Source organism: Lobosporangium transversale (assembly GCF_002105155.1).
Source record: "Lobosporangium transversale strain NRRL 3116 chromosome Unknown BCR41scaffold_24, whole genome shotgun sequence".
NCBI classification, from domain to species: domain Eukaryota; kingdom Fungi; phylum Mortierellomycota; class Mortierellomycetes; order Mortierellales; family Mortierellaceae; genus Lobosporangium; species Lobosporangium transversale.
In genome coordinates, this window is record NW_019029002.1 from 231,003 (window position 1) to 257,676 (window position 26,674).

At 40.5% G+C, this 26,674-nt stretch overlaps 6 protein-coding genes across 6 annotated transcripts; 5 read left to right on the forward strand and 1 right to left on the reverse strand.

The window, feature by feature from the left end:
• Positions 1–276: 276 nt before the first annotated feature.
• On the forward strand, positions 277–2,286 carry BCR41DRAFT_423019 (hypothetical protein). Its single transcript, XM_022030236.1, has 2 exons — positions 277–570; positions 668–2,286. The coding sequence occupies exons 1-2, from the start codon at positions 352–354 to the stop codon at positions 2,204–2,206; spliced, it is 1,758 nt and encodes a 585-aa protein (XP_021880293.1). The 5' UTR covers positions 277–351; the 3' UTR covers positions 2,207–2,286.
• A 904-nt stretch (positions 2,287–3,190) lies between these two features.
• Positions 3,191–7,991, forward strand: BCR41DRAFT_371637 (hypothetical protein; the record flags this gene model as incomplete). Its single annotated transcript, XM_022026620.1, has 5 exons — positions 3,191–6,243; positions 6,461–6,615; positions 6,998–7,167; positions 7,698–7,853; positions 7,875–7,991. 5 exons carry the CDS (start codon positions 3,191–3,193, stop codon positions 7,989–7,991), a joined length of 3,651 nt encoding a protein of 1,216 aa, XP_021880294.1.
• A 3,348-nt stretch (positions 7,992–11,339) lies between these two features.
• BCR41DRAFT_355946 (hypothetical protein) lies at positions 11,340–14,007 on the forward strand. The gene is made up of 3 exons (XM_022024556.1): positions 11,340–12,018; positions 12,369–12,427; positions 12,939–14,007. Exons 1-3 carry the CDS (start codon positions 11,691–11,693, stop codon positions 13,959–13,961), a joined length of 1,410 nt encoding a protein of 469 aa, XP_021880295.1. The 5' UTR covers positions 11,340–11,690; the 3' UTR covers positions 13,962–14,007.
• A 1,207-nt stretch (positions 14,008–15,214) lies between these two features.
• On the forward strand, positions 15,215–17,783 carry BCR41DRAFT_355949 (hypothetical protein). Its single transcript, XM_022024557.1, has 3 exons — positions 15,215–15,869; positions 16,296–16,354; positions 16,895–17,783. The coding sequence occupies exons 1-3, from the start codon at positions 15,542–15,544 to the stop codon at positions 17,744–17,746; spliced, it is 1,239 nt and encodes a 412-aa protein (XP_021880296.1). The 5' UTR covers positions 15,215–15,541; the 3' UTR covers positions 17,747–17,783.
• Positions 17,784–18,457: 674 nt separating this feature from the next.
• On the forward strand, positions 18,458–20,949 carry BCR41DRAFT_423022 (hypothetical protein). The gene is made up of 3 exons (XM_022030237.1): positions 18,458–19,114; positions 19,515–19,573; positions 19,769–20,949. The coding sequence occupies exons 1-3, from the start codon at positions 18,787–18,789 to the stop codon at positions 20,870–20,872; spliced, it is 1,491 nt and encodes a 496-aa protein (XP_021880297.1). The 5' UTR covers positions 18,458–18,786; the 3' UTR covers positions 20,873–20,949.
• A 911-nt stretch (positions 20,950–21,860) lies between these two features.
• On the reverse strand, positions 21,861–26,508 carry BCR41DRAFT_423023 (hypothetical protein). Its single transcript, XM_022030238.1, has 2 exons — positions 26,365–26,508; positions 21,861–26,231 (listed from the first exon to the last, which is right to left on the reverse strand). Exon 2 carries the CDS (start codon positions 26,155–26,157, stop codon positions 21,961–21,963), a length of 4,197 nt encoding a protein of 1,398 aa, XP_021880298.1. The 5' UTR covers positions 26,158–26,231; positions 26,365–26,508; the 3' UTR covers positions 21,861–21,960.
• Positions 26,509–26,674: the final 166 nt, after the last annotated feature.

Below are 26,674 nucleotides of genomic sequence, written 5' to 3' on the forward strand. Positions count from 1 at the left end.
CATGCGACAATCCCGGGTAGCAAAATTTCTTTCACTACGCCACAAAGAAACAAATGCTGATGTCTGGCAAGAAATTTGCGACCGTAAATTTATAAACATTTAAGCTGTCACAATAAAACTCTCATGGAATTTTTTTTGGAAAAATGCATTTGAAGTATGTGGGACCTAATCAATATGTCTTTTTTTGAAATTTTAGATATAACAGTCACAAATGTGACATGATGCTAAAAATAGATGGTTTTTTTTTGAAAAAAGAAAAATTCTCACACTTCTTCTCACACTTCTTCTCACACTTCTACAACTTTTCAATCACACACTTTATTCCCAAGTTTTCCTTTCGCCCTGAAAATAATGATTTCAAAAGCAGAATTTCTCCGCAACACCAAGGCAACTGAGCCCTATCACATTATTGAACCATTCGTACGATTATTTGGAATTAAGGATACAGAAGAATTTTTAAGTGTTATTTCCGCCGCCTTGACGGAGCTCCTTGATGTAAATTACGACAATAATGACCAGGAACTATATCAACAATGCAAACGCTACGCTCGATGGAAACAAGTTGTTGAGGTATAGAGGCCCGAGATAGTATTAAATAATTCATATTTGAACGCCTCTAATGTATGACCAAGCAGACCGTAACACGATCTCTTATTGTTATTTATAGTCAAAGACATTCCGCACGTCTTGTACCAAATTTTTCGCTAAGAAGACTGCCGCCGCGACGTCTACCCCTGCTACCACTGCCAACACATTTCGTCGCTCGGACCGAATTAAGGAGATCCAGTCACCAGCAGCGCCTGTGAAATCCCTAACTGAGGAGGAAATACGGATTGATGGATTATTTTTAAAAAAAGACACGGAAACGATCGGACAAAGGATCAAACAGAGAGCTCTGGACCTAGAAGCTACTGTAACATCACCTGAGTTCAAAGATGTACACGAGCGCCGGATCTTTTCTCTTGGAGCCTCGTCAATTCTGGATCTAGTAGATATGTCAAACGAGAGTCAGCTTTTCGATGTATTTCCCAGTAAGAGTGATCAGGATGAGTTAATGACGATGTTTGCTCATCTAAGCATGAAGAGATCCATTAATGCACCTGAACCAACTGAGTTGCTGACACATTGGGATATCTGCAGTGCGATTGCTTCTAAAGATGGGCTTGCTGAAGCACGATCCTACCTATATCGAGAGATGGGAGCCTGTCTGCCGAGCTTTGCGGAGAATCTCAAGCCTCTCCTGATAATGATTGACGCCCTCCTATGTTATCCCAAGATATTTGCACAAGAGTATGACGTAACGGAGCAGGACTTAATGAATGTTCTTTGGAGCCCGATGCTGTCTTCCTTATTTCTCCGGCAGCAGAGTGAAACTGGGATTAGGATAAAAGGAGGAGATTCGACACAGGTAGCGTCAAACATCGAGAAAAGAGAATTCTACGATGACGGACACGCTATTGCCTTCAAAATAGATTCTCGGATCATAATAGATGTTTCCCGAAAGGGTGAAATCGACATTGCAGCCGTCGAGGTTGCTCCCAATTGCCAAGAGACCAAAATTTTTTCAGATGGGGCCAAAGTCCTCCGAGAGGCGAAGGAGATAGTAAATGGCTTGACCAAAATTTTTCCGGATGACGAAAACTTTCTCAAGAATACGATTGGTTACGGCGTTCAGATAGGGAATCTGTCTGGGTCGATATTTTCTCTGCATCTAGTTGCTCCGAAGCTATATGTAGCATGGCCAGAACATACATTCTGCCTTCCTGATTCACGAGGATCCTTGGATCGATTCAAGGAAGTCATTATAGCACTATCTTGGTTTCAACAGGCCGTCCAAGGCACCGCCATGAATATCAAATCAGCTCTTTCAGTGCAGAAAACAGTCGGAGCACTCTATGGCCACGGCTACAGCCATAAACCACTGGGTCAAAAGCAGTGGACTAACCCAACCTGGTTTGAACCATCAAAACCATCTAAGGCTCGGCCAATCCAGGAATTAATGAGGGTGGTGCACCCCATTCAGACTGCAATTAGTCCTCAATCAAGCGAAGACCTAAATAAGCAAACCCATGCGAATGCTACATATGACAGTAATGGATGGGCCATTGTAGTGGCCAAAGATGGCCGACCAATGTACTTTAACAAGCATACACTGCAGTATCTTGAGGAACGTGGTGGCAAAAAAGCCAAAATGGACGTAGCTTAATATATCAGGTAATCTATACTCTTGCTTTTCATACATGCATCTGACGTTATTCTACTTGAATTCAGTCTTGTTTTTTTTTTAAAAAAAAAAAAAAACAAAGGGTATTTTCTCGCTTCGCATTTGTATTTTCTTCTGATATTCAGATAGCATAGTGAGACCTGCACCCAATCTTATGTAGAAGTATTCCTGTTTTACGAAATAAATCAGCCATTCACAAAGACTTAGCATATCTGGTGTCCTCGAGACTCACGAGGACGAAGTGCGGGGAAGCAGCTGTGGTCGAAAGCCATTGTCTTTTTTTTAAAAAAAAATGTAACCCGAGACTTTTCGAATTAATGGATGCCTGGGCTCCAACTGCTGGGCCGCTCCCAAAGCTATGTAAGACTCGCTTCGGCCTCTTCCACTTTTTTTTCAGCCAAGGCTCGCGAGAGCGCATATATCCAATAAGCGGAAGAAATTATTTGACAAGGGTCCCAATCAGTCAGCTCAACTTTGATATTGGATCCCGGATGTCCAAAATGGCCCACGATAATTCCAATAAAATAACAAGATATTTTCAAAAATCCGGAAGATTACGTCTTTGAAAATGCTGTGCTGTTGGTCATATTATATTTGCATCAGTTCACAGCCCATAATCACCCCGGATCATACTAGGGTCGACACAGACCCGGGGCAGTTTGTTCAGTTGCAAAAGGATTAGACTGGGATTATAAATTAAAGTTATTTGTATTAATAATAATAAACTTGGGGATTTCTTTTTTTTTAAAATGCAAAAAAGTGGTGATAGTGGAGGCCTTGTGATCCAGTCCCATATTTAGCCGGCCGAAGGACCTGACAGTTTAGCCGGGGCCAACTTGCAAGCTCTCTCTTAGAAAGAAATTTACAAGTTAGCCCCTGGTCCGTGCGCAGGGAATGATTTCAAAAATTAAATAACTGAATATAAATTTTTTATATGTATATACAACAAGACGCACATTATAAACAATGTACAAATTTGGAGCCACATTCTACTCGCAAAAGCAACAGGGCCTTAGGCCACAGGCAGCATCTTTCAAGAGAGCTGATGAGGCTCAGAACACATTTCTTGTTGCTCATCAATTCAAGCTCAACTCGGAGGGCAAACCGCTTTGGGCATTTGGTAGCTACAAAAATCTGCAGAGCTTCCTGGAATGCACAAAGTATGTACCAGCCACTGAATGCTTCTTCTTTGAGCAAATCCGCGATGGGACATCTTGCTGGGAATACTACGACCTGGAATGGGATCCCTCAAAGACAGAGGACACTGAGGAGACAATCTTCTCAGATTTTTTGCAGCAAAGGAATGCCTTCTGTCTAGAATATGAGGTCTTAGCTTCTGAGTGCCGCATCTTGAGTGCATCAAATGCTGAAAAAGGGTCAATGCATATCATCTTATCAGGGTCTGGATTCAAGTTCAGAGACAACACATGCCATATGAAAAACTTTATGGACGCCTTCCATTTGATGGTTAAAGAACATCCACTTTCAAAACACATTGATTGGATTGTCTACACAAAGAATCGAAACTTCAGATGCATCAATAGTGCTAAGCGCCATGATCCAACAAGGGTTCTCCGACCTGCAATTTGGCACAATGCCTCCTGCTCTGCACCTGAGAGTGAGTTTTTTGTCACCAATGTGAGTGCTGATGCCACAGATATTGTGCATTGTCATCTTGCAGCAAGCAAAGGTGCTAGAAATAAAGTACCTCAAGTACAGGGGTCTGAGCAGGATCAAGACCAAGAGCAAAACGAAAAGTTGCCACCTAGTGTGATTAAAGCAATAAATACCATGCTTGCAAATATGGATTGCTTGTCACAGTTCAAGATTGGCGAATCTCATAACAATCGTATGCACCTGAAGCGTATAAGATCAGGGCACTGTCAAATATGTAATAGGATCCACGACAATGACAATGCATATGTGACAATTGCAGATCAGGGGAAAGTGTACCTCCACTGCTATAGGGTGGATGCAAATTCCAGGCGTGATGGACTTCAAATTGGCAAACTGGATTTTCCAAGCATGATCGCACTTCGAGTACATAGGGCACAGACCAATCAAGAAGAAACAATCACTGCGAACAAACATTGCTCACTTCGCCATTTGGAGTATAAGAAAGTTATGAAGCTGCTGCAAAACCAGAAACAGAGTCTTGTGATCCGCAGTGAACCAGACACTGCTAAGACCTCTTTTGTTGAAAGTTTTATGGATAGGCACAAGAACTTAGCATACATTTTTGTGTCTCCTCGACAATCACTAGCACGCAATCTAGAGAAGCGCCTTGAGCTAAGGAGCTATCTTAGTTTCCCTGGGCCTGTCTCTGGGAAGCGCGTGATCATTCAAGCTGAGTCCTTATATAAGCTTGACCTTGAATACTATAGCATGGATGTGGTCCTGGTCTTGGATGAGGTCTGCTCTATTTTTGAACAGATGACAAGTGTGGGCACCATGAAAGGCCGCCATGGCGCAAACAATCAAGTCCTAGAAGAACTTATGCGCAAGTCCAAGAGGGTAATTGCCTTGGATGCTGATGTGACAGACCGAGAGGCTGAAATCATCAAGTCTGTGAGGAGCGATGTTTTTGTCATTCACAACACTTTCAAGCCACAGCAAGGGCATCAAGTTGTGTGCTTCCAGCATAAAGAAGTCTTAGAGTCTCATGTTATTGATCTTGTAAAATCTGGTCATAAGGTCTGGATATCAACCACACACTCAGCTGAAGATGCCGAGACCCTGCATAAGACACTGCAGAAAATGGGCAGAAGGGGTGTCTGTATCACAAAGAACACATCTGATGCTGATAAGATTGGCATCTCACAAAATATCAACAAAATTGTGCTGGACCTTGACTATTTCATTCACACTCCGACCATCACAGTTGGTATAGACTGCAATGTGAAGCATTTCAACTATGTCGTGGGGTTCTTTGAAGCACAAACTGGCGTCATTGTTGAAACATGTAGACAGATGTTGCGACGACCGCGAAATGTCAGCACTCAAAAATATCTCATCTATATCAAAAATGTAACTAGCAATCTACCCACCACTTTCAGAGAGATTGTTGAGTATATGGAAAGCCAGGAAGTGCGACTGAATGGATGTGAATTAGACATAAGTGGATTTCCTTATATATCTCAAATGGGTCAGCCTCCATCCGTTGACTTGAAAGTGCTATATGCATTAATATACATGCAGACACTCATCAAGAAGCACTTGACAAAGAATGACTTTTATCAACGCTTTATTGACCAAATGGTCCAAGTTGGCTGCAGTGTACAGGAAGCTGACTCGCATCTGTGTAAAAACGATGAATATACTGTGGAACTAAACCAAAACAAGAAAGAGCTGCTACATATCAAGTACACAGGAATTTCGAAAGCTAGGGTCCTTGATACTGAGGAGTTTTCTCGGTTAGATGTACAAAACAGTCGAACACAGGAGGAACAATATGCTGTGACGAAGTATAAGCTAATGGAGACCTACAGTGTACAAGATGCATCTCTTTTGACTCCTGATTGGGTTGAGAAATATGACAAACCTCGAGAGAAGAAGATCTATAAGAATCTTGCTATGTTGAAAGAGGACCCCACACTTCAAATCTTGCGACAAGAAGATAGATTGGGTCTCAAATGTGGCAAAGCTACAGTTGGGGTTCACACACTGGGAAATTCGAGATACCTCAGGTTTAAGTATGCAAAAGACATTCTTGACAGCTGTGGATTTGATTCGCCATTTGATGACAGAGAGATGTCAGCTGAGGAGCTCAAGAGAAAAATAGATCTTCGTTGGTCAGATTTGGTCAAGGACGGAAGTATGAGAGACATCTGCACTCAGCTGGGGATTAGATGCCCCTCACACAACAATTGGGACTTCAAAAATAAGAAAAGCTTTTTGAATAGTGTGTTGAACGAGATTTGGGGGATCCACATAGTCAGAACTGATCACAAGTCGCATCATTATTATATCAAGTATATGACAGAGGTTGGTAAACACAAAGATGACTTTTTCATGACACAGTAGGCTTGTATATAATGATTTTTAAAAAAGTGGCGTCCTTCAGTCAAGATTTAGAAGATGGATTCAAGTATAGTTCATGTAATATTACCATCTGGGTAACCAATCAGAGCAGGCTAATAGGCTAATAGGCTAATATATTATTTGAGTTACTACTGAGGACTATATAACCGGGAGTAACATTTAGCCGGGGCCAACTTACAAATTCTTTTCTAAGAGAGAGCTTGCAAGTTGGCCCCTGGTGCGTGCGCAGGGCTTGACTCACCCTCCAAAAGAAATTGGGAAGGCGGACATCCGAACCCGAGAAGTTGCCCAAAATACAAATAAATGTAAGATATTCGAAGGTCCAAGCTACATCCGAAGGCTCTCAGAAAGTAAGTTGTTGCCATAACTAATCTTTTAAAATATATTCTGATGAATAGATGCGAGACTCGAGCAACAAATCTAATTAAAAACATTCTAACTATCACAAAGCTGAAGTCCTTTTGCCCGGTGATTTGATAGGCTGTTTAAAATTTATTTATTAAAGACATTGACTACTTATCTGAGGATAGACTTCATGTGAGACACTGATGCGGCTGGTCAACCTATAACCAGACCAACAGACACCACTGCTGCCTTCGGATTATAATGCCAAACACCCAATACATATACTACGGGTTCATTAAAACACACTGTTCGGCCTGCAGCTCACTAATATCAAACACTCCCAAATTGGGCATCTCTTTTTTAAAAAGTGCGATTAAATTCGAACAGGATTTATCTGGGTGGCCAAATCAGTTTCGAGCTCGGATGTCCGCCTAATGTCAGGTGTTGGTCGTCGAAGATACTCTCCGTCCACGCAGAGGCGGACAAGGTTTGATGTAGTAGCAGCCGTTGCAAATTCTCAAAAGTCCTCCATTGTTGCGTCCCACCCGAATTTGAAAGTCAACTCCTGGATACCGCGCGCTTGGACCATGACTTCATAAAACTCCTTTGCTTGTACTGACGATCTGAGACTAGTGTCGATGCTACCATGCTGCTCATCATATTCGCCGCCGTTAGCTGCAACGATCTCCTTGAACCGCTATACTACTGATTCCCTGTAGCTCTCTCGATAGTGGTCGAAACATACCCATTTGACATGGCCCTCAAGAGTGACAATGCGATATAGGTTACCGAGGGTACGGCTCTGGTTGTGGGCCAGCAAAAACGATTGGAGCCGCCGTAGGTCTGCCCCTTCAAGCACTTCTGATTTCCCGATCATTGCCTGGCCCGCAATGTTATTAATACCACCATCGGCTTCCTGATGATTGTTTTGGAAGTAATTGATTGATTCATCCACAAGTAATACGATCCCGTGCCCTGACACCTTCACTACACCTCTCGCTACATCAATCCAGTCTGAGATGTCGAGTTGAGCCAATGGAGGCAAGACAAAGCCAGCAGCAAGGACTCCGTATTTAAGTATCTGTAGCATTGTCAATACATAGGATCCGTACTTCTCAAAGAACTCTGCGGGTCGGTCGATATTATACCCTTCATGCTTTGCCAGATGTATATGGTGCGGGATATTGCTCTTGGATGGCTTCGTGTGACCGCCACACTTACGCAGGAAGAACAACCGAAACTGGTATGCAAATGGTTTCCCTAGCTTATCAAGGGGTCCTGTAAGCTTTGGGAGGACGATGAACAGTCTGGGGATTGGGTATTCGTGCAATTCGTAGGTCTGAGTGATGGGAGCTTGCACTCGGCTTTGAATGATGGCTAGCCTGTCCAGAACCTGTTTCTGCATCTGCAACATCTCACTCTGTTTATTCTGCAAAAGCTGCAGTTCCTCCCTATTCTTCTTTATCTCTTGTTGCATCTGCTGTCGAAGGGCTTTGATGAGCTCGGTGTCTTCTCGCTGCTGACTAAAATGTACTGCCATGGTTGCTTTGAGCCATAACATCGGTTTGATTCATTTGGATCACCTCCGTTGATTTAGAGTGAGAGCTGTCGATGCAGTTATTCTGAAAGGATGGCGGTTGGACATTAGTGTCCATAGCACTGGGAAGAAGGGTCAGTTTGGGTCCCTCCAAAAGCTTGTCTGAGATGGGAAGGTCCCCAATGTGCTTTGACATTGCACTCGTTAGTGCTTCGGCGGAGGATGCTTTTAAGAACGCATGAAAAGGTGAAAGGGGTACCTCAGAGGTGGCGTTGATACGAGCTGGCGCGCTGACCACGACTTGCAAGGTAGTCCCTGGTCGATATTGGACCCTTAAAGGAACAAGACTAAAAGGATGAGTTTAAAAAAAAAAAAAAAAAAAAAAAAGATTGAAAGGAGAAGAAATGTGCGTTTTTGCACGTCGAACAGTTAACGCTGTGTCAATTCTGCATTTATTCTGCCTTTGTTCTGCCTGCTTTATGGATCCCTCCTCCCCTGTGATTTAACAAGCTGATTCAGAAAATGAGGAGGCTTTATGGTATAGCATACTCTTCACAGTTTTGACCAGTCAGTCATAAAGAGTATGACTTGGGCATGATCCAAAAGGTATTCCGCGTTTTTAAAGACTTGTTGGAGATCTTTCCACATTATCAGTTGATGGCCTGTCTCTTTGTCAGCTCTTGTCTGAATAGAAAAGATTACGTCCGAGAGTGGACGAAGATCAGAGATTGAGATGGCTATGAATGCCTGTTGAGGCAGCGTAGTGGTTACTGTATCTGTGTCTGTATCTGTGTCTGTATCTGTGTCTGTATCCGTATCTGTAGGAGCCATGATTTTATTGCTGTGAAGAAGAGAGAAAGGAGGTGTTTTCAAAGAAGTTTAAAAGAAAATGCATATGCCCTTGATGAGCAACCACAACAAGCGGCATATATACGCCCGGCTTCATTCTTTCTTTCTTTCTTTCTTTTTTTTTTTTTTTTCTCTCTTTGCAAACTCTATTAACCTTTAGTACTTTTTTAAGCAGGGAGGAATACATGTTGCACAAAGATTATGCATATACACATATACCATCATCAATCTACCCGAGTATGTAGTTACTAATTCAGTGGCTATGCTTCTGTATACATATGTTGTAGCTTTACAAATATACATATCATTGTTTCATTGGTTGTTGTGTTGTTTTGACCATTGCTGTTGTCATTCCGAGATTGTTGAGACAAGCGGTAAAAGATGAATATGAACGTGATGGTGCCAGATAAAAAGGATTTACTTTTTTTCATTCATTCACTGTTTGCTTTTTTTTTTTTTTTTTTTTTTTTTTCCTATCGCTTTGGATCGGATCGTTGATAAATATACAACATATACAGATATATACTTCAATAAGAAACGCGTTGGGATCGAATTAATTCGTTGCAAAAGTACATGTGTTACGTTGCTTGCATGAAAAAAAATTATCCGTTCCGAAACGGGTCCAATAAAATCGTTCTGCTTCTTTTTCCTTTTTAGAGCTTTCTCTTAGGGAGGGTTTCTTTTAGAGGGGGGGGGGAAATCTTTTAAAGAAAGTTGATGGCATAATAATATAAATAAATATAAAATATTATATATATACATTTACATTTACATTTACATTTACATGTTTATTTTGTTACATGTTTCACCATAATAATCGAGAAACAAATGAAATCCGTTGCAGCAACACATTTTTAGTCGATCATTGAAGACTAATTTGAAAATGAAGCCACGCTATCGCACTATCGCAATGCAAAAGGCAGAAAAAAAAAAAAAAAAAAAAAAAAAGGGGGGGGGGGAAGGGGTTTTGGTAGGTAAACTGCATTAGAAATCAAGACGAGAGAGATGTAAACAGATTCATAGTCAAAGTAGGCTAAGAGGTTTTTTTGTTTTTTGTTGCAACAGAGCTTTTGAGAGCGAATTATGAAGAACAACTGTCGAGCAGGGCTGTTCAAGACAGGCGGATGTATGTATATACAATGTTATAAATGTACATGTATATAATATACATTATAAATAATCTATATATGTCTGTATATATAAATGATGCGAAGACTTTCTGAATTCAGAAAAGTAGATGTTTAAATATATATTTGTGATTGCCAAATTAGTAGAGAGGCAAGTGGGTAGGGGATCTGTAAAGTGCTCAAGAGGAGTCATCAATGTCAAAAGAACGAGAATGACAAAAGAAAATAATAAAGGTAAGAAAAAAAAAAAAAGGAGAGAGAGAGAGAGAGAGATGACGAGAAATGAGGAAAAGGGTTTCTGTAGCCCTCTTTCATTGGGTACACTTCAGGAGGACAAACGCGTAAGGGCGGCAAGGGGTTGTTTACAGAAAAAGGAACGGGTCCATCATATCACAAGCTGTACATGTACACAAGAAAAGAAAGAAAGAAAGAAGGAAAGAAAAAAAAAGGGTCTTGAGCAGTTTATGCAGATCAAATGATATTGGTTACTTTTTCACATTGCAGCAAGCAGCGAGTCAGAATGGTCTTTTTTATTTTATTTTTTCATTGCTCTCGCTCTCATGGACTCCAATTGACTGTGATGGACAACCAGACGGCCGTAACAGAGGCAGGTTATCCAAATAGAGACAAACCTCTCTCTACTTTACACTTTCTTGGGAGGATAGAATCCATGTCGATCTTTGTGAGTACCTTTTCTTTTACAGATCCACAAATCCACAAATCCGTTGAAAGAGCTGACAAAACTGACAGACAAAAACAGAGAAGACCTTCATCATCAATGCTCTTTTTGGAAAAGAAAATAAAAAAAATAAAAAAAAAAAAAATGATGGTGGTGGCTGGCTCAGTTGGGTTGCATCTTTCGTTTATTTATACAGTAAAACTATATTGCGATTACCATGCATATATACATGTTGTATACACATCCAACGAGTTTTGCTGGAGGAAAGAAAGAAAGATGAAAAAAAAAAAAAAAAAAAAAGACATGGGCAGTAGATGTTTTTTGTCACCAATAGGGCGTTTCTACAAATACAGACGTATACATGTACAGTATAGACAGATATATCTACATGTCTATATACTAAGGATGTCTATTTGTCAAACAAGGAATTCGATGTCGGATGGATGTGCTCCAACGTGTTTGCAGCCACATGGCTTATTTGCACATCTCTTTGTCTTACTATTTTTGGTCTCTTTCCTCTATCTCTTTCCTTTTTCTTTTCTCTTCTCTCTTTTCTCATCCTCGTTTAATTTCTATTTCCTCCTTCTCCCATGCATCCAAATCCATTCCCCAACACCCTTCCCTAGAAAAAAAAGTCTTCTCAACCTTGTTTCTTGCATGTCTCCTTAATTTTTATTTTATTTTATTTATTCTTTATTTTATTTTATTTTTTTATTTCTCTTTTCTTTTCTTTTCTTTTCTTTAGTGTATTTCACTTTACCCCATCTCATTACTTTCAGTTTTTTTTTATTCTCACCTTCACTTTGACATTCACACATTCAGATTCAGATTCAGATTCAGATTCAGATTCAGATTCAGATTCAGATTCAGATTCAGATTCATTTAATAATGTTTCAGGCCGATAATTACATTTCATTTCATGACCTCAGTCCCGAGGCACGCATCCTTTGGGTGTCACCGTCCATGATGGATGTGCTCGGGTATTCGTCAGAGGATGTGGTTGGACGGAATGCATATGATATCATTTATCCGGATGACCACACCCAGGGGCGAGTGGTTCATAAGGAGAATGTGATGAATGACTTTGTGGCCAGTCAGGTCGTCCTTCGATACAAGGCCAAGGACGGTCGAGCTGTGCCCTGTGTAGCAGTCTTCAGTCTCTGCTATGACTTTATCCTCAATTGTTCCACCCTTGTCGATCCAAGTGCTGCTGCCTGTGAGTTTTCTTTTTCTTTTCTTTCCCTTTCCCTTTCCCTTTTCTACCTTATCCTCACTCAATCCTCAATCAATCCTCAACCAACCCGTAACTGGTTTTTTATTATTATTATTATTATTATTGTTGATTCAGGTCCCTTTGAGGACCGTTTTTATCCAAAGGATATCACTGGTTAAATTTCTTTTTTTGTTCTAGTCTCCTATTTTCTTTTTTTTTTTTTTTTCTTCTTGACCAATTGGGAGAGGATTGCTTGTCCAAAGGTTGAAGCATTTAACAACATAGTATCAGAAAACTCAAACTGACAATGTCCAACTTTTTTTTTTTTTTTTTTTTTTTTTTTTACATTGCAGATAGACACCTTCGAGCGCATTCTTCTGCAATGACTCGCCTCGTAGGATCTAGAAAAGCGGTAAGTGAACTAACTTGTTAGCTAAAAAAACATTTATGCACTTTCTTTTTTAAAAAAAGAGTGTAACTCTTCCCTTCCATTCCTCCATCTATCTGTCTACCAATCTATCCATCCATCCATCCATCGGAGTGTAATAGTGCAATGCATTGCATTGTCCATATTCTGTATACGACTGTATACATATCTATATACATATATGTATACATTAATTCAAAATTCAAAATTCAAAATTCACTATTCAGTATTCAGTATTCAATATTCAATATTCAATTTGTACAAAAGATTAAATGCTGCATTTGCATAAGGTCTAGAACAGCTCGTATTCCATTGCTATCAATATATGACAACATGAACTTGTGGACTAGACAATTTTTTTTATTTTTTATTTTTTTATTTTTTTATAAATATATTTTTTTTTCTTTATTTTGTCGATCAATGGATGAATAAAAAAAAAAAAAAAAAAAAAAGACTAATGACAGCAATTTGCCTTTGATTTTTACTTGATCCGTAGGAATTCGAGCGGATCAAACGTCATCACGAGGCATTTGCAGCCAATTCATGGAATCATCACGGATTGGAACCAGAGTTGAGGGTTTGTATGATTATGAACCGGTTCACGCGGAATCTGGTGATCATGTACGCCTCCTCAGCATGTGAATCCATCTTCCATATCGATGCAGACTCGATCGTGGGCAAGCCCGTTCTGTTGTTTGTCCGTGCCGATGACCTGGCCCCGTTCGTGGAGCAGATGGACTCTGTCAAGGCCTCGTCCGCGATCTCCCATATGCGCTTCTGGTTTCAATCTCCTCATTGGCCACGGGAAATTCCATGCGAGGCCATCATGTTTGGGGCTGCAGACGGGATTGTGGCGATTATGCGGAGATGTAAACCTTTTTTGAGAAAGCAGTTTATCACGGACAGTTCACATTGTGGGCCATATCATCATCATAATAATAATAACAATAAAAGTTTGGGATCATCATGGTCTTCCCTTGCCAGTGCTGCAAGGTCACGCCTCTCCACGCCCTCGACCTCCTTCAACTCGACCTCATCTCTAAAATATCCATCCCAGACAGCAAGTCCAGGGTACTATGCTGCCTCCAGAGCCAGGCTCAATAAGATCCGCATTGTGGATGAGAACGATGGACGGTTAAGGCCCCTGGCCATTCCGAAGGACGATCCCAATCTTTTGTCAGACACATCTCTCCCTGCAGCGTTCAAGGAGCATCGGGCACAATATGTGGAGGAGGAGGAGGAGGATGATGATTCGATCGAGGTAGAGAATGAGGAGGAAGTAGAGAGATTGAGCATAGGTCTAGACGATGGAGAGACCCATATGGATTTCAATCTTGTGCAGGGTACAAAGGAGATGGACATTGGAGGTGGCAATAGATTTCATTACCAGCAGCAGCAACAGCAACAACAACAATACTATGACTCTCACCATGATCACGGGAGTGTATACAATTCTCAGTACTCTAGTCATTCCAATATATTGGATCGTACGCGTAACAATCGTACTTCACAATCATAATCCTAATCGAATTTGAATAAAATAAAATAAAATAATAAAAAAACGTGTCGTATATGTGATATATATATATTATACATGTATAGTTCAAGAAAGAAAAAGAAAAGGCAAGCAATGTTGCTTATGCTGTGTTTGTTTATAGCCGGAAAGAAAAAAAAAAAAAAAAAAAAAAAAAAAAAGTCTACTACATGTACATGTATATAGTCTATGCCTTTACACACATATACTGTACATGTACATGTACAATGTGAAAAAAAAAGACAAAGATTATAATTTATAGAGTGGAATATGTATAAATGTAAACATTCTTTTTTTTTTTTTTTATTTGTTCCTATTAGCAGACTATCTGCAGAAAAAAAAAAAAAAAAAATGCCATGCACGTTACATGTTACATGTTACAAAACCATAAAAGAGATGTGGATGTTCGGATGGATATAGACAAGCGGAAAAAAAGAAAGGGCTCTCGTCTGTCTGTCTGTCTGTCTGTTTTCTTCTGTTTGTTTTGTTTTCATGGGTTTTTGGCTTTTTTACCTCTGCTGTGGTTTGGACGGATGGATGGAGGGCAGGGATGTCTGCATCTGACTGGAAAAAAGTTGTTATCCATGCATAACAGTTACAGTTACACTTGCAGGGTTATACAGTTACACTTGTAGCGTTATTCATGTACATGTATACATATGTACAGTACAGTTACACTCGCACTCTACCCCTGCAACTCATGTGTCCATTATAAAGACATGGGACGGACATGGTTTATTGTTCATTCATGCATCTATTCCACTGGTAAAAAGCCAAACCAAAAAGCCGGGAACTTGCATGTTTGTGTACAGCAAAACATTGTTCGCTTGTTCCTTCCCGTCATCTTTTTTTTTTTTTTTTTTTTTTTTTTTTCACTTTGCCCAGGCTTCGACCCCCTCTTCCCCTTCTCCTTCCCCTTCCCCTCCCCCTTGACATCCTTTGGCTCCAGACCAAAAGAAGGGGGGCAAGAAACAACTTGACCTTGACATGTTCTTTTTTGTTTGTTTAAAAACATATTACCAATCTTATCCGGGATGCTGTGTTGTCCACTCATTCCCTATCACCCTATCATTGATACTTTTTCTGTTTTTTCAACTTCAATCTTTGGTGCTTAATCTTTAGCATGGCATCGTTGCCCTACCCAATCAACGTTCACCTGTCTTTAACAAAACCCGCTCCTGAGGGTTTTTTTGTCATGGGTAAATTCAAAAAAATATTTCTTCTCTCTCTCTTTCTCTCTTTTTGCGTCTCTTACAACACACAAACACTTACTTCTTTCATTTCATTTTATCACTCTCTCTTTTCATATCTCTCCTCACCATTTGCTAAATATATATATATATATATATATATATATAAAATCTACAACACAACACAACTCAATACAACACTACACTACACTGCACTGCACTACACTATCTATACCATACTATACTATACTACACTTCACTACAACTGCACTACATCATAAACACACACACGTTTATACCACTCTTAATCGAATATATACAAATATATATACATATAAAAATACACATACAACATATACATATTCACATAGAGCCATGGCCGAATCACCAAGTTACATCTCATTTCATGACCTGACTCCAGAGGCTCGGTGGTTATGGGCGTCTCCGTCGATTGTTGATGTACTTGGGTATACAGCAGAGGAGCTGATTGGCAGTTGTGTGTACGATGTGATCTTGCCCTCGGATGTGCAACAGGGAAAGACAACCCATAAAGAGAATGTGATGAATGACTTTGCCGCAAGTCAGACATTACTTCGATGCAGAAATAAGGACGGACGGGTGGTCCAATGCCTTGCTGTCTTCAGTGTCTGTTACGATGTCATCATCAACCGTTCCATCCTTGTCGATGAAACGGCCTGTCCATGTAAGCTTTTTTTTATTTTTTTTTTTTTTTATTTTTTTTTATTTTTTTTATTTTTTTTTATTTTTTTTTTTATACATATTTTACATAAAAAAAGGAAAGGAGAAGGAGAGGGGGGATTGAACTTTATGCGATACATGCCATTATGCCATTTATGCCACATGCCATAAGGGAAATAAGAGGAGAGTAAGGGGGGGAGAGAGGAAAAAGGAAGGCTTTTTAATTGGTCATTTGGTTGGCGATTTTTTATGCGCAACGTGAACATATTAGCTAAACACTAAATGCCTAAATGCCTAAATGCTAAACATCTTAAATATTAAATATTAAATATATGTATATACATATACATTAACTATATCTTTTCTATCATTCTAAACATCATCTACGGTTATTACTTTTGTCATTGTGTTTAAAAAAAAAATGTTCTAGATGTTCCACTTCGGGCCCATTCTGCTGCAATGACTCGTCTCGTAGGATCAAAGAAACAGGTACAGTCAAATTAAAAAAACAACAACAACGGTTCAGGAACCTGTCACGTTATTTCCTGTCTCATTTAGCATCGTTTGACATGTAGTTTGAAACCACATGATATGACGTCACGTTTCTTTTCAGTCTCACTGTTTTCAAAAAAAGTGGATTTTATATACGTTCTGTGATCCTCATTGGCTAGATTCACATTTAATTCAAAATTTTTTATTTTAAATTGGCTGGCAAAGGGTGAGAGGAGAAAGAAAGACAAGCAAAAAAATCAGCCAATTGAATTGTGGTTTTAGAATAAATATTTTGAATTAAATGTGAATCTAGCCAATGAGCATCGCAGAACGTATATAAAATCCACTTTTTTGCACATTTTGCAAAACAGTGAGACTGGAGTGTATATTTCTATTTCAATCTGATATTTGATTTGATTTGATTTGATTTGGTTTGATTTTTTAACATTTTATTCCTTTTTCTCTTTTTCCTATCATTTATTCCTACCATGGATATCCGATTGATTCATTGATAAAAAAAAAAAAACGAAACAAAAGGAATTCGAGAGAATCAAACGCCATCATGAAGCATTCGCAGCCAATACCTGGGATTCTCAGGGATTACAGACAGAATTGCGTGCCTGTATGATCCTGAATCGATACTCACGGAACCTGATGGTCATGTATGCCTCCCCCACGTGTGAACAAATCTTCCATATTGACTCGGAGCAAATTGTTGGCAAGCCCGTTCTGCTGTTCGTTCGGGCAGACGATCTGGCCTCGTTTGTGGAACAGCTGGATATGATCAAGGCCTCTTCCTCGATCCTGCACATGAAGTTTTGGTTCCAATCCCCTAACTGGGCTCGAGAGATCCCTTGTGAGGCCATGATCTTTGGTGCCTCGGACGGGATCGTGGCCATCATGCGACGGTGTAGACCCTTTGTGAGGAAACATTTCCTCACCAACAGAGCTCACTATGATGTCTACAACAGCAGAAACTCCTCCTGGTCATCAACCGTAAGCACAGCACAGTCCTATACCTCCACCCCTTCCTCCTCCGTCTCCTCCAGTCCGATCACGATGTCCAAACTCCGGGAGATCCGGATTGTGGAACAACATGAAGATGGGAAGGTCAAGCCCCTGACTATTCCTAAGGACGATCCCAGTCTAATGTCAGAGATCTCTAGTTTTCCTCATGGAGTCAAGGAGATCCAAGTCCGAGATTATGTAGAGGAGGAGGATGATGATGATGAGGATGGCGATGAGGATGAATATGAAGAGGATGATAGTTATTATGATGACATTAGCAAGGATGATGATATGGCTGTGGATGGTAGGGCTCGAGATGTTCGATATAACGATGGCAGAGTAGATAGTGCTATGAGAACTTTGAGACTTCGTGAGCAATAGTATATAATTAAAAGGAAAGGAATAAAATAAACCCCCCTTTTTTTAAAAAAAAAAAATAAGAATAATAGAGATAACTCGTGTAAAAGGATCGAAGGAATGGATGGTCATAAAATCGGACTCTGGCAGAGTTGCACGAGGCACCTTGTAAAACAAGAGCAAGAATAAGAGTAAGGGCAAGAGCAAGAGCAAGAACAAGGGCAAGAGCAAGAGCAGAGCAGAGCAGAGCAGTGCAGTGCAGGACCCTTTTTTTTTTTTGCGGTTTGATTTAATTTGATTTGATCAAGTTCTTGAGGACGTCCTATCCTCTCTCTCTCTCTCTCTCTCTCTCTCTCCGTAGAAGATGAAATTTTCTTCTATAATTGATTGATCGGTTGAATAATTGAACATGAATAAGCATGGCATAGCCTGCATTGGCTGCATGTGTTGATGTTCATTTAAATGGCTTTAGATGCGTATTTGCACAGACTTGTTGATGTGATCCCTTTTCTTTTAGGGACAAACGGTCTCTGGGCCCTTCCTCTCATTGGCCTTTTCTCTTCACTGTTTACTCTCTGCAGAAACAACAACAAAAAAAAAAATCATTGGGGAGGAAGAATTGAAGGAGGGAAAGAAGGAAGGAAAAAGGTTCCTTTTCCTTTTTGCACAAGTTTGGTTCAAATAAACATTCTCTTCATTGCTTCTTCTCTTCTCTTTTTCCTTTCTTCTTTCTTTCCCACATTCATTGCAAATCAACTCACTCTTCTTCTTTTTCTCTCATTCTCATTCTCAGTCTCATTCTCATTCACATTCTTATTCACATTCTCATTCAACTTTTGCTGTTGTTGTTGTCTCCCTTTTCCTTTCCTTTCCTTTCCTTTTCCTTTTCCTTTTCCTTTCCTTTTCCTATTTACTTGGACTGTTCAATTTTGAACCTTGGATAAACTTTTTCTCTCAATCTTCTTCCTTTCCCTTCTTCTTCCCTTCTCTTCTTCTTCCTCCTCCTTGTCTCGACAATAGTTTGTCATATATAAAGATTAATTGAAGACTTTTTCTTTTCTCAAATGTTTCAATCTCTCAATTACATTTCATTCCACGACCTAAGTCCAGAAGGCCGTTTCATATGGGCCTCTCCCAGCGTAGTCGATGTACTGGGCTATCAACCCGAGGAGCTCGTCGGTGTACCAGTCTATGCCATCATTCCAGAAGAGGACATTCCCCTGACAAAGACCGTCCATCTAGAAAATGTCCTAAATGACCTTGCCGCCAGCCAGATCGTTCTCCGTTTCAAAACCAAAGACGGTCGTCTAGTCACCTGCACCTCTGTCTTTGGTCTTTGTTATGATTTCATCTTTAACTGTGCAACCGTTATTGATCCAAATGCTGGAAGTTGTAAGTACATTTGTATTCATTTATATACCTCTCTTTCTCTCTTTCTCTCTTTCTCTCTTATTAGTGTGTGAAATACATGTATATATCTGTGCTAGACTTGTGCATTTTTAGTTGAGAGCGTAATGTGGAGGAGGAAAGGAAAAAAAAAAAAAATCAAATCAAGGAGCTACTTATTTTTAAGCTTTTTTCTCATTTACCCAATTTTCTTATGCCCATTTATTTGAAAAAAAAAAAAAAAAAAAAAAAACAGACTACAAAAAAGTTTATTAGCACTGGCCACTTTTTTCTATCCATTGAAGCGAATGAATCTACTAAAAAAAAAAAAAAAACCAACAAACTATATTAGCTAATGATCATTGATTATTTATTTCTTTTTTTATTTTCTATTATTATTTTCTAGACATTCAAATGCGCGCACATTCTTCTGCTATGACCCGTATCGTAGGTTCCAGGAAAGAGGTAAATGACCACAACTATTAAATGTTTAAAAAAAAAAAAAAAAAAAAAAAAAAAGAGCTACATTTTTACATTACACAAAAAAATTTGTACATGTACAAGTACATGTAATACAGTATGTGGGAGAGATCCAGGCCATGCAAGATCGGGGCTCTCTTTTTCCTTACTCTTTGGCTTTTTATATTTTTGTATTCATAGGAATTCACAAGGATGAGGAAGCATCATGAAGCATTTGCTGCTAGTACATGGAATGATAAAGGACTGTTACCAGAACCGCGTGTCTGCATGATTTTGAATCGGTTCACCAGGAATCTCATCATCATGTATGCATCCCCAGCAACAGAGCAAATCTTCCAGTTAGATCCAGACGACATCATCGGCAAACCAATATTACTCTTCGTCCGAGCTGATGACCTGGGCTCGTTTGTAGAACAAATCGACATCAGCAAGGCCTCCACTACAATCGTTCATACCAGATTCTGGTTTCAATCTCCCAATTGTTCACAAGCCATTCCTTGTGAAGCAATGTTCTTTGGCGCTGCAGATGGACTAATAGCAGTCATGCGACGCTGTAAACCTTTTGTTCGAAGGCGCTATATAGCCGAGTCTGCTTACTTTTCAACCGCTCATGACTATCAGTACTATCAGTATTGCTGTAGCAACAGCAACAGCAACAGCAACAACAGTCGTTGTTCTTCTTGGTCATCTGCAGGAATCGATACCAATGCGGTCACAGCTCCACAATCCTATTTACACACACCCATATCTTTATCCCCTTCACCATCATCACTCCATCGCTTATCAGCAAGTCCTGTCCGAAATGTACCCATGTCAAGATTACGAGGGATTAGGATTCTGGAAATCGGTGATGAACGGATACGACCTTTATGCATTCCCTCCAACGATCCAAGTCTTGTTCCTGAACCATCTGCATTACTTCATGGTATCAAGGAGTATCATTCACAGGAAGATTATATCGAAGAAGATGAAGATGAAGAGGAAGAGGAAGAGGAGGAAGAGGAGGAGGACGATGGTGAAGATTTTGATCATGATGGTGATGATGAGTTTGAGTATGAGTATGAGAATGAGCATGAACATGGGCATGGGAATAAATATGCGGACCAATTGGATCACCATGACGATGAGATGGATTACATTGATCGTGGTATTGGCGCCATAGACTTGGATCACAGGACATGGATACAGAGCGAACCAAGTCAAAATCGTTCTCATCCTTCTCCTCCTCATTACTCTCAACATCATAACACCTATCATACTCCTCGTCCTCATCCCCATCCCTAATTCCCATCCCCATAGGTTTAAACACATTGTTGGTTTAGTAGACTAGTGTCTTTTTTAATAGATTGTATATTATGTGTAAAAATATTTTGAATGCATTCTTGCATCAGATACGACAAGGAGAATACACGTTCCTCTCAATGGATATAATAAAAAATCTCGTTTGGCAGAATAGAACAAGAGATGAACAGTAAACAAAAACAAAAAAAAAAAAGTTCTTTTTAGTGCGGAACAGCGAATCTTGTGTTGTCGTTACGTTGCTGTCGTTACGTTGTTGTCGTTTTCGTTGTCATCGTTTTTTTTTTTTTTTTTTTTTCCTGCTTTTCCCCTTTTTCATTCTCCCCGTCGACGTACATTGTATCTTTTTTTTTTTTTTTTTTTTTTTTTTTTGCTCTCCCAATTCTAATAGGTGCTTGAGCAAAAAAAAAAAAAAAAAAAAAAGATATATGCACACGAAGCTACCTTTTTTTTTTTTTGCGGTTGGGTAATGGAGCCCCCCCCCCTCCATCTCCCCTTGTTGATGTTCTAGTCGGAACTAGGGAGTGGGTGGAGCCACATGCACATGCAACAAACTTGTTCAAGCGTAAAAACTAAATCAGCAAACCCAAACGAAAAATATATATACATGAACAGTACCCAGCTTTGGAGAGTCTAGAACCCAAAATGTGTCAATGCGCGTCATAACATCCCCTTCCTCCTCCCCCTCCTCCTCCTCCTCGTTAGTTTATCCAAACATTCCGGAAGAATTAAAAGCACAAAAGGGACAAAAGGGACAAAAGAAACAGAAAGGGACAGAAAGAAGAATGAACGAGCTAAAAAGCTTTTTTTTATTTTTTTATTTTTTATTATTTATTTTTTTTATTTTTCTTTTTATTTTTCTTTTCTTTTCTTTTTATAGTGGATCCACAGCATTGGTGTTACTATTATTATTCTATATTATATCTCTAATGTTTCGACTACAACTAATTCAAAAAAAAAAAAAAAAAAAAAAACCATCTATACCACTATCACCATTACCACCACCACCACTACTACTACTACTACTACCATCATTCTCATCAACATCATCATGCTCTCTATAGATCCAATATTCAACGAGATCGACGGCTATTTTGCAAGAAAGTTGCCCATTCCTCTGCCAGTTTCGGTCCTCCCTGAGCTAAAACTTGGTCCTTCAAACTCTTGCCTTCTGGGAATAACCGGTAATGAAAGTTTAAGATCCGAATTGTATTTACATTAGGTTGTAGCTTAAGTGATGGTGAAGCAGAAGCTTTTGTAGTTGTTGTTGTTGGTGTGGTTGTGGTTGCTGTGGTTGATGGTGATGGTAGTGATGGTGATGAAGGAGAAGAGGAAGAAGATAATGATGATGATGATGATGATGATGATGATAATGATGATGGTGGTGGTGCCTCAAAAGAACTAGCATTATAAGATGCTGGTTCATCAGGTAATACGAACAGCTCGAGACATCGTTTAACTTCGTCAAAAGCTTGATGCGAAATTAAACTCTGGAGGTACGTATTCAGTCCCTCAATCCGAATCGGGATCTTGTGTTCTATAACCCAATCCAGACTACTCTGCAACTTTTCAAGCTGCTCTGTCGCGATAGATAAACTCGACTGGTAAGTGCGATCTGGCAACTCTGACTTTGTCCCTAACTTTGGCTTTGCCGCTGACTTGGATCCGGATCCAGATTTGGCTGTCATCGCATTCGTCGCCGTTGTCTTGGTCTTGTCATCTCGCTCCATCAGCACTTTCAGAAACTCTTGTCGCTGCAAAAGAATCTGTACCAAGTCTCGACTCCTCTTGTTAAGACAAACATTGTGTGAGGAGAGCTTTGAACGTTCTAAAACACCTTTTGCAGCAGACGCACCAAGTCCTAATCCTAACCCTAATCCTAATCCTGCACCGATCCTTGCTCCCCCAAGACTCTTTCGAATCTGATCAAATCCCCATCCTCCTAATGTCCCATTGGATGTTCTTGACGACAATGACATGGTATTACCATCAGCAGCAGCAGCAGCAGCATCCATATCGGTCGTATCCTTTGGTTTAACGGGCTCAACCACAGCAAATCGTTTGCGCATAGCCCTTGCGACCTGCTCAAATGCCAATGCCAATGCTGATTTCTCCTTGACACTCAGCACTTCAAGGGGGCTATGTTCTTGTTCTTGTTGCCCTCGTTGCCCTCGTTGTCCTCGTTGTCCTCGCTTCCCTTTCTGAAACTTAAAGAGGTCACTCTTACGGCCTGCAACCTCCAGGGTCATCGCCATCCACTCATTCCAGACATCGTTGCGCAGTGCCAAACTATCGGTCAGAGCCTTGGCATGCATCACACCGACATTAGCCAATTGAATAGGCCCCTGACTCATGATCTGATTCCTCCGCATAGGATGTATGAGCTTTGGGTTTCGATAGCGCCCAGGTTTGCCCGTCAAAGAATAGAGCAGCTCATATACACGCTCTGCTGCCTCTGGGTAACGTTCTAGTTTCCAAATCAGCTCCACAACCTCACGCTCACTTGGGTAGGCAGTACCCTGTCGGATCATCATCTCGTACAGAGTTCTCTCTGCCAAGGACACTTTGTTGCGGTCTAGCAAATGACGAAACAGTTGGTGGTACAGTCGTGTGGGTACAACCTCCTTATTGGCAACAATGGAGGCTACAAGTTCTGGATCAAGGTCTCGGCTGCGAACGATCTCCGATTCACTCACACTCATTTGACGGGATTGGCCTATTGCAAGTCGCATCTCATTCAATGTCTTGAGTGCTGATCTATGATCATCTTGACTGAGATAGTACTCGAAAAATAAGATCCAGGTTTTGAGGGCTGGAGTATATAAATGAGGGCTCCCCCTCATGAGATTCAATGCATTTTTGGCCTCTTTCAAGTTATGTTGCGATAAAAGCCCCTCGATAAGAAGATCAAACATCAAAGCAGTGGGTACAAGTCGTTGGCTTTTCATGAACTGAATCAACTGTAGTGCCTTGTACATCCACTCTTGACGGTAACTGCTTTGTCGTGGATCAAGAGGCTTATCCTTCTTAATGGATTTGGGTGCTTCAATAACCTCCTGAATACAGGTTTTCATAAACGGATCCATCATCCTGGGTGTCACTTCAAAGCCCTGTCGTCTATACTCTGCCAGCCAGCGGTGCGCCCGCGCAAAGTCAAGCTCGCCTAATGATGCGTCAATGAGAATCCGAAAGGTTTGTTGATCCGCGACTAAACCAAGGCCGAGCATCTTTTGCAAAAATTCCTCTGCCTTCGCAGCCCCCTCATGTAATCCATTCGCTTTTAAAAGAGTATTGTATAGCGTTGTCGTAGGCTCCAGTCCATACTTTTGCATATCCGATAAAATAGATTCCATCAGCGGCTTTTGTTTCCTCATGGTTGCCAAAGCCTTCAAAAGCGAGACATAGTAGTCGATTGGGATCCTGTGAGGATATCGGCCATAAAGGTGATTGAGAAACGTTTGAACTTTTCTAGGTCGCTGTTGATGGATAAGAAGTTTCGAAATGAGATCGATCGTAGCAGTATTAGGTGCTGTTGCATCTGAAACAAAATCGAAATCGGGGGACTTGTAGCGCTTGACTAAAATGGATGCAATCTTATATCCAGTAGTCCATTGTTTGCGTTCTATACATGTTCTCAACATGGTATTGTAATCCATAGTAGACAAGCGCCAGCTCGAATCCCAAGAACGATTGATAAAAGAAGACTCCAGTGATGGTTCCTTGGAGAATGATGAAGACTTCAATAACGAGGATTGTGTTGATGAAAGTAAAGCTTCTTGACTATTCACATAGAGCGCTTGATCTGCTCTAGTGAGCATATAAAGATGAGCGCTAATTGGTAATCTGGCTCCCCATTGACGATCCCGGAAAACGATTTTTGCTATCCGCATTGCTCTTTCGACTTTTCCTTTCTGGAGGGCTGCTTTTAAGCTTTTTAGCCTATAGCTGTTCCATCTAATAAAGGGTCTTCTCCACGAATATTTGGAGTTCTGGACCTTGCGATAAATGCGTTGTAGATTCACGTTTTTGGCCCGTTGATATGCTTCTCGCCCAATGCCTGAATTGAATCGAGTGAGTCGAAGGAAATGTTCGAAACCAAGCAATCGTATCCTAGCAGGATATCGTTTGATGTGATGATAATGGACGTGAAGGTACCGTGGAAACTTTGAAATGCTTCCGCCTTCACCATCACCACTTCCGTTTATCTCAGCCCTAACGCCTGCTCCTTGTTCAGCGGATGAGCGGATCCACTTCCTTAGTCGTGCACGCCTCCGCAGTATACTAATTCGCTTATTTCGACTAATAGTGCCCGATCTACTTGCAGTCCCATTCATCCCCATAAGAAGCTGTGGTGAATGCCTAGGTATTGATGCTTGTTTCAATCGTATTTCTCGTAGCTGTCGAAACCGGTGCATGGCTTCGAGTCGCCGCCGCCGCTGTCCCAGACGTTTTATTTGACTAGAATTGAAGATTGTAGAGATCTGAGATTTATGTACGAAAGAGGGTGCAGACGTAGATATAAAACACGTTGAAGATCTAGATGCTACTGATTTTGATGCTGATGCTGATGCTGATGCTGATGCTGATGCTGATGCTGATGCTGATACTGAGGATGATACTGATGATGATAATGATGATGATGAAAAATATACTGCTAATGATGCGGGTGCTGAAGAAAATGATGACCGAGTCAGTTTGCGTCCTATAGATTTGTCACGGGTTGTGGTGAACTGCCGGATTTCTTCTGCAGTCATGGACGATGATGGCGACATATTGACATTTTGGTGGCGGCAACGTAAATGGATTAATGATGACGATTTCAAACTCCTGTAATGATTAGGGAATGACGCTTGACTGTGAAAACTAGATGTCTGTTGTCGATCGGAAGCATGATAGTAGTGGCAGCGATGATGGTGATGGTGGTGCTGATGATGATTATGGTGATTACGATGATAATGACATATCCGTGATCCTGCCGAGCAATGAGGAGTTGATCCGTGTCGTACCTGAAGGCGATGATCCGATTGGATTGTATGAACATGAAATAGACGCTGATTCCGCGTTCCGGTCCGACAGCTCTGATCTGAGTACGATGAATAGCCCATAGGGCATCTGGCTCTTCCTAGTACCTGTCTGGATCTATTGCAGTGTGTTTGAATGCTGGTACCTGACCCGATCGACCCTGACAAGCAATGAAAAAAGAGATTTGTGGAAAAATTGTATTTCTTAACCCATGGACAAGACGCGTGAAATAGCCTCCTGAAATCCATGGTGTATTATAAAAAGGCCTTTTGCTTCCCCTCTTTCCGTTAGATAGTCCAGACGAATCGACTCGATGTTAAGACTATGCAACAATGAAGGCATTCCAAAAAGGTTAGATCCCTTTTTTTTTTCTTTCATGACAACCGCATGTCTTTTTTTTTTAAAAAAAAAAAAAAAAAAAAAAAAGGTCATAGGTATGAATATGTGTGTGTTACCTCGGTGTAAAGGTGTAAGAAGTCTATGAATGTAATGAATAACAGCAAGACGCGCTGGGATTTGACTAGGTTGTTCGCGTGAATTAGGAGAGGGTAGGCAAAGTTCGGAGAAAATGTGTACGTCTTTTTAGAAGCGAAATGGAGAGATCCCACAAGGGTCCAAAAAAGTAAAAAAATGCAAAGCAAATTAAACACAAGCCACATCCGCAATACTAAAATGGAAAGATTCGCATAGATCAGGTCTTATATTTATTTTCGGTTACAATTTAGTCTAGAGAAAAGAAAAGAAAAAACGAAAGAGAAAAAAAAA

Bases quoted from the DNA above. Each gene is read 5' to 3' on its own strand.
- BCR41DRAFT_423019 (XM_022030236.1), top strand. From the start codon at position 352: ATGATTTCAAAAGCAGAATTTCTCCGCAACACCAAGGCAACTGAGCCC. The intron at 571-667 runs GTATAGAGGCCC...TGTTATTTATAG, and splicing joins GATGGAAACAAGTTGTTGAG to TCAAAGACATTCCGCACGTC.
- BCR41DRAFT_355946 (XM_022024556.1), top strand. From the start codon at position 11,691: ATGTTTCAGGCCGATAATTACATTTCATTTCATGACCTCAGTCCCGAG. The intron at 12,019-12,368 runs GTGAGTTTTCTT...TTTACATTGCAG, and splicing joins CGATCCAAGTGCTGCTGCCT to ATAGACACCTTCGAGCGCAT. The intron at 12,428-12,938 runs GTAAGTGAACTA...CTTGATCCGTAG, and splicing joins TCGTAGGATCTAGAAAAGCG to GAATTCGAGCGGATCAAACG.
- BCR41DRAFT_355949 (XM_022024557.1), top strand. From the start codon at position 15,542: ATGGCCGAATCACCAAGTTACATCTCATTTCATGACCTGACTCCAGAG. The intron at 15,870-16,295 runs GTAAGCTTTTTT...AAAATGTTCTAG, and splicing joins CGATGAAACGGCCTGTCCAT to ATGTTCCACTTCGGGCCCAT. The intron at 16,355-16,894 runs GTACAGTCAAAT...ACGAAACAAAAG, and splicing joins TCGTAGGATCAAAGAAACAG to GAATTCGAGAGAATCAAACG.
- BCR41DRAFT_423022 (XM_022030237.1), top strand. From the start codon at position 18,787: ATGTTTCAATCTCTCAATTACATTTCATTCCACGACCTAAGTCCAGAA. The intron at 19,115-19,514 runs GTAAGTACATTT...ATTATTTTCTAG, and splicing joins TGATCCAAATGCTGGAAGTT to ACATTCAAATGCGCGCACAT. The intron at 19,574-19,768 runs GTAAATGACCAC...TTGTATTCATAG, and splicing joins TCGTAGGTTCCAGGAAAGAG to GAATTCACAAGGATGAGGAA.
- BCR41DRAFT_423023 (XM_022030238.1), bottom strand. From the start codon at position 26,157: ATGGATTTCAGGAGGCTATTTCACGCGTCTTGTCCATGGGTTAAGAAA.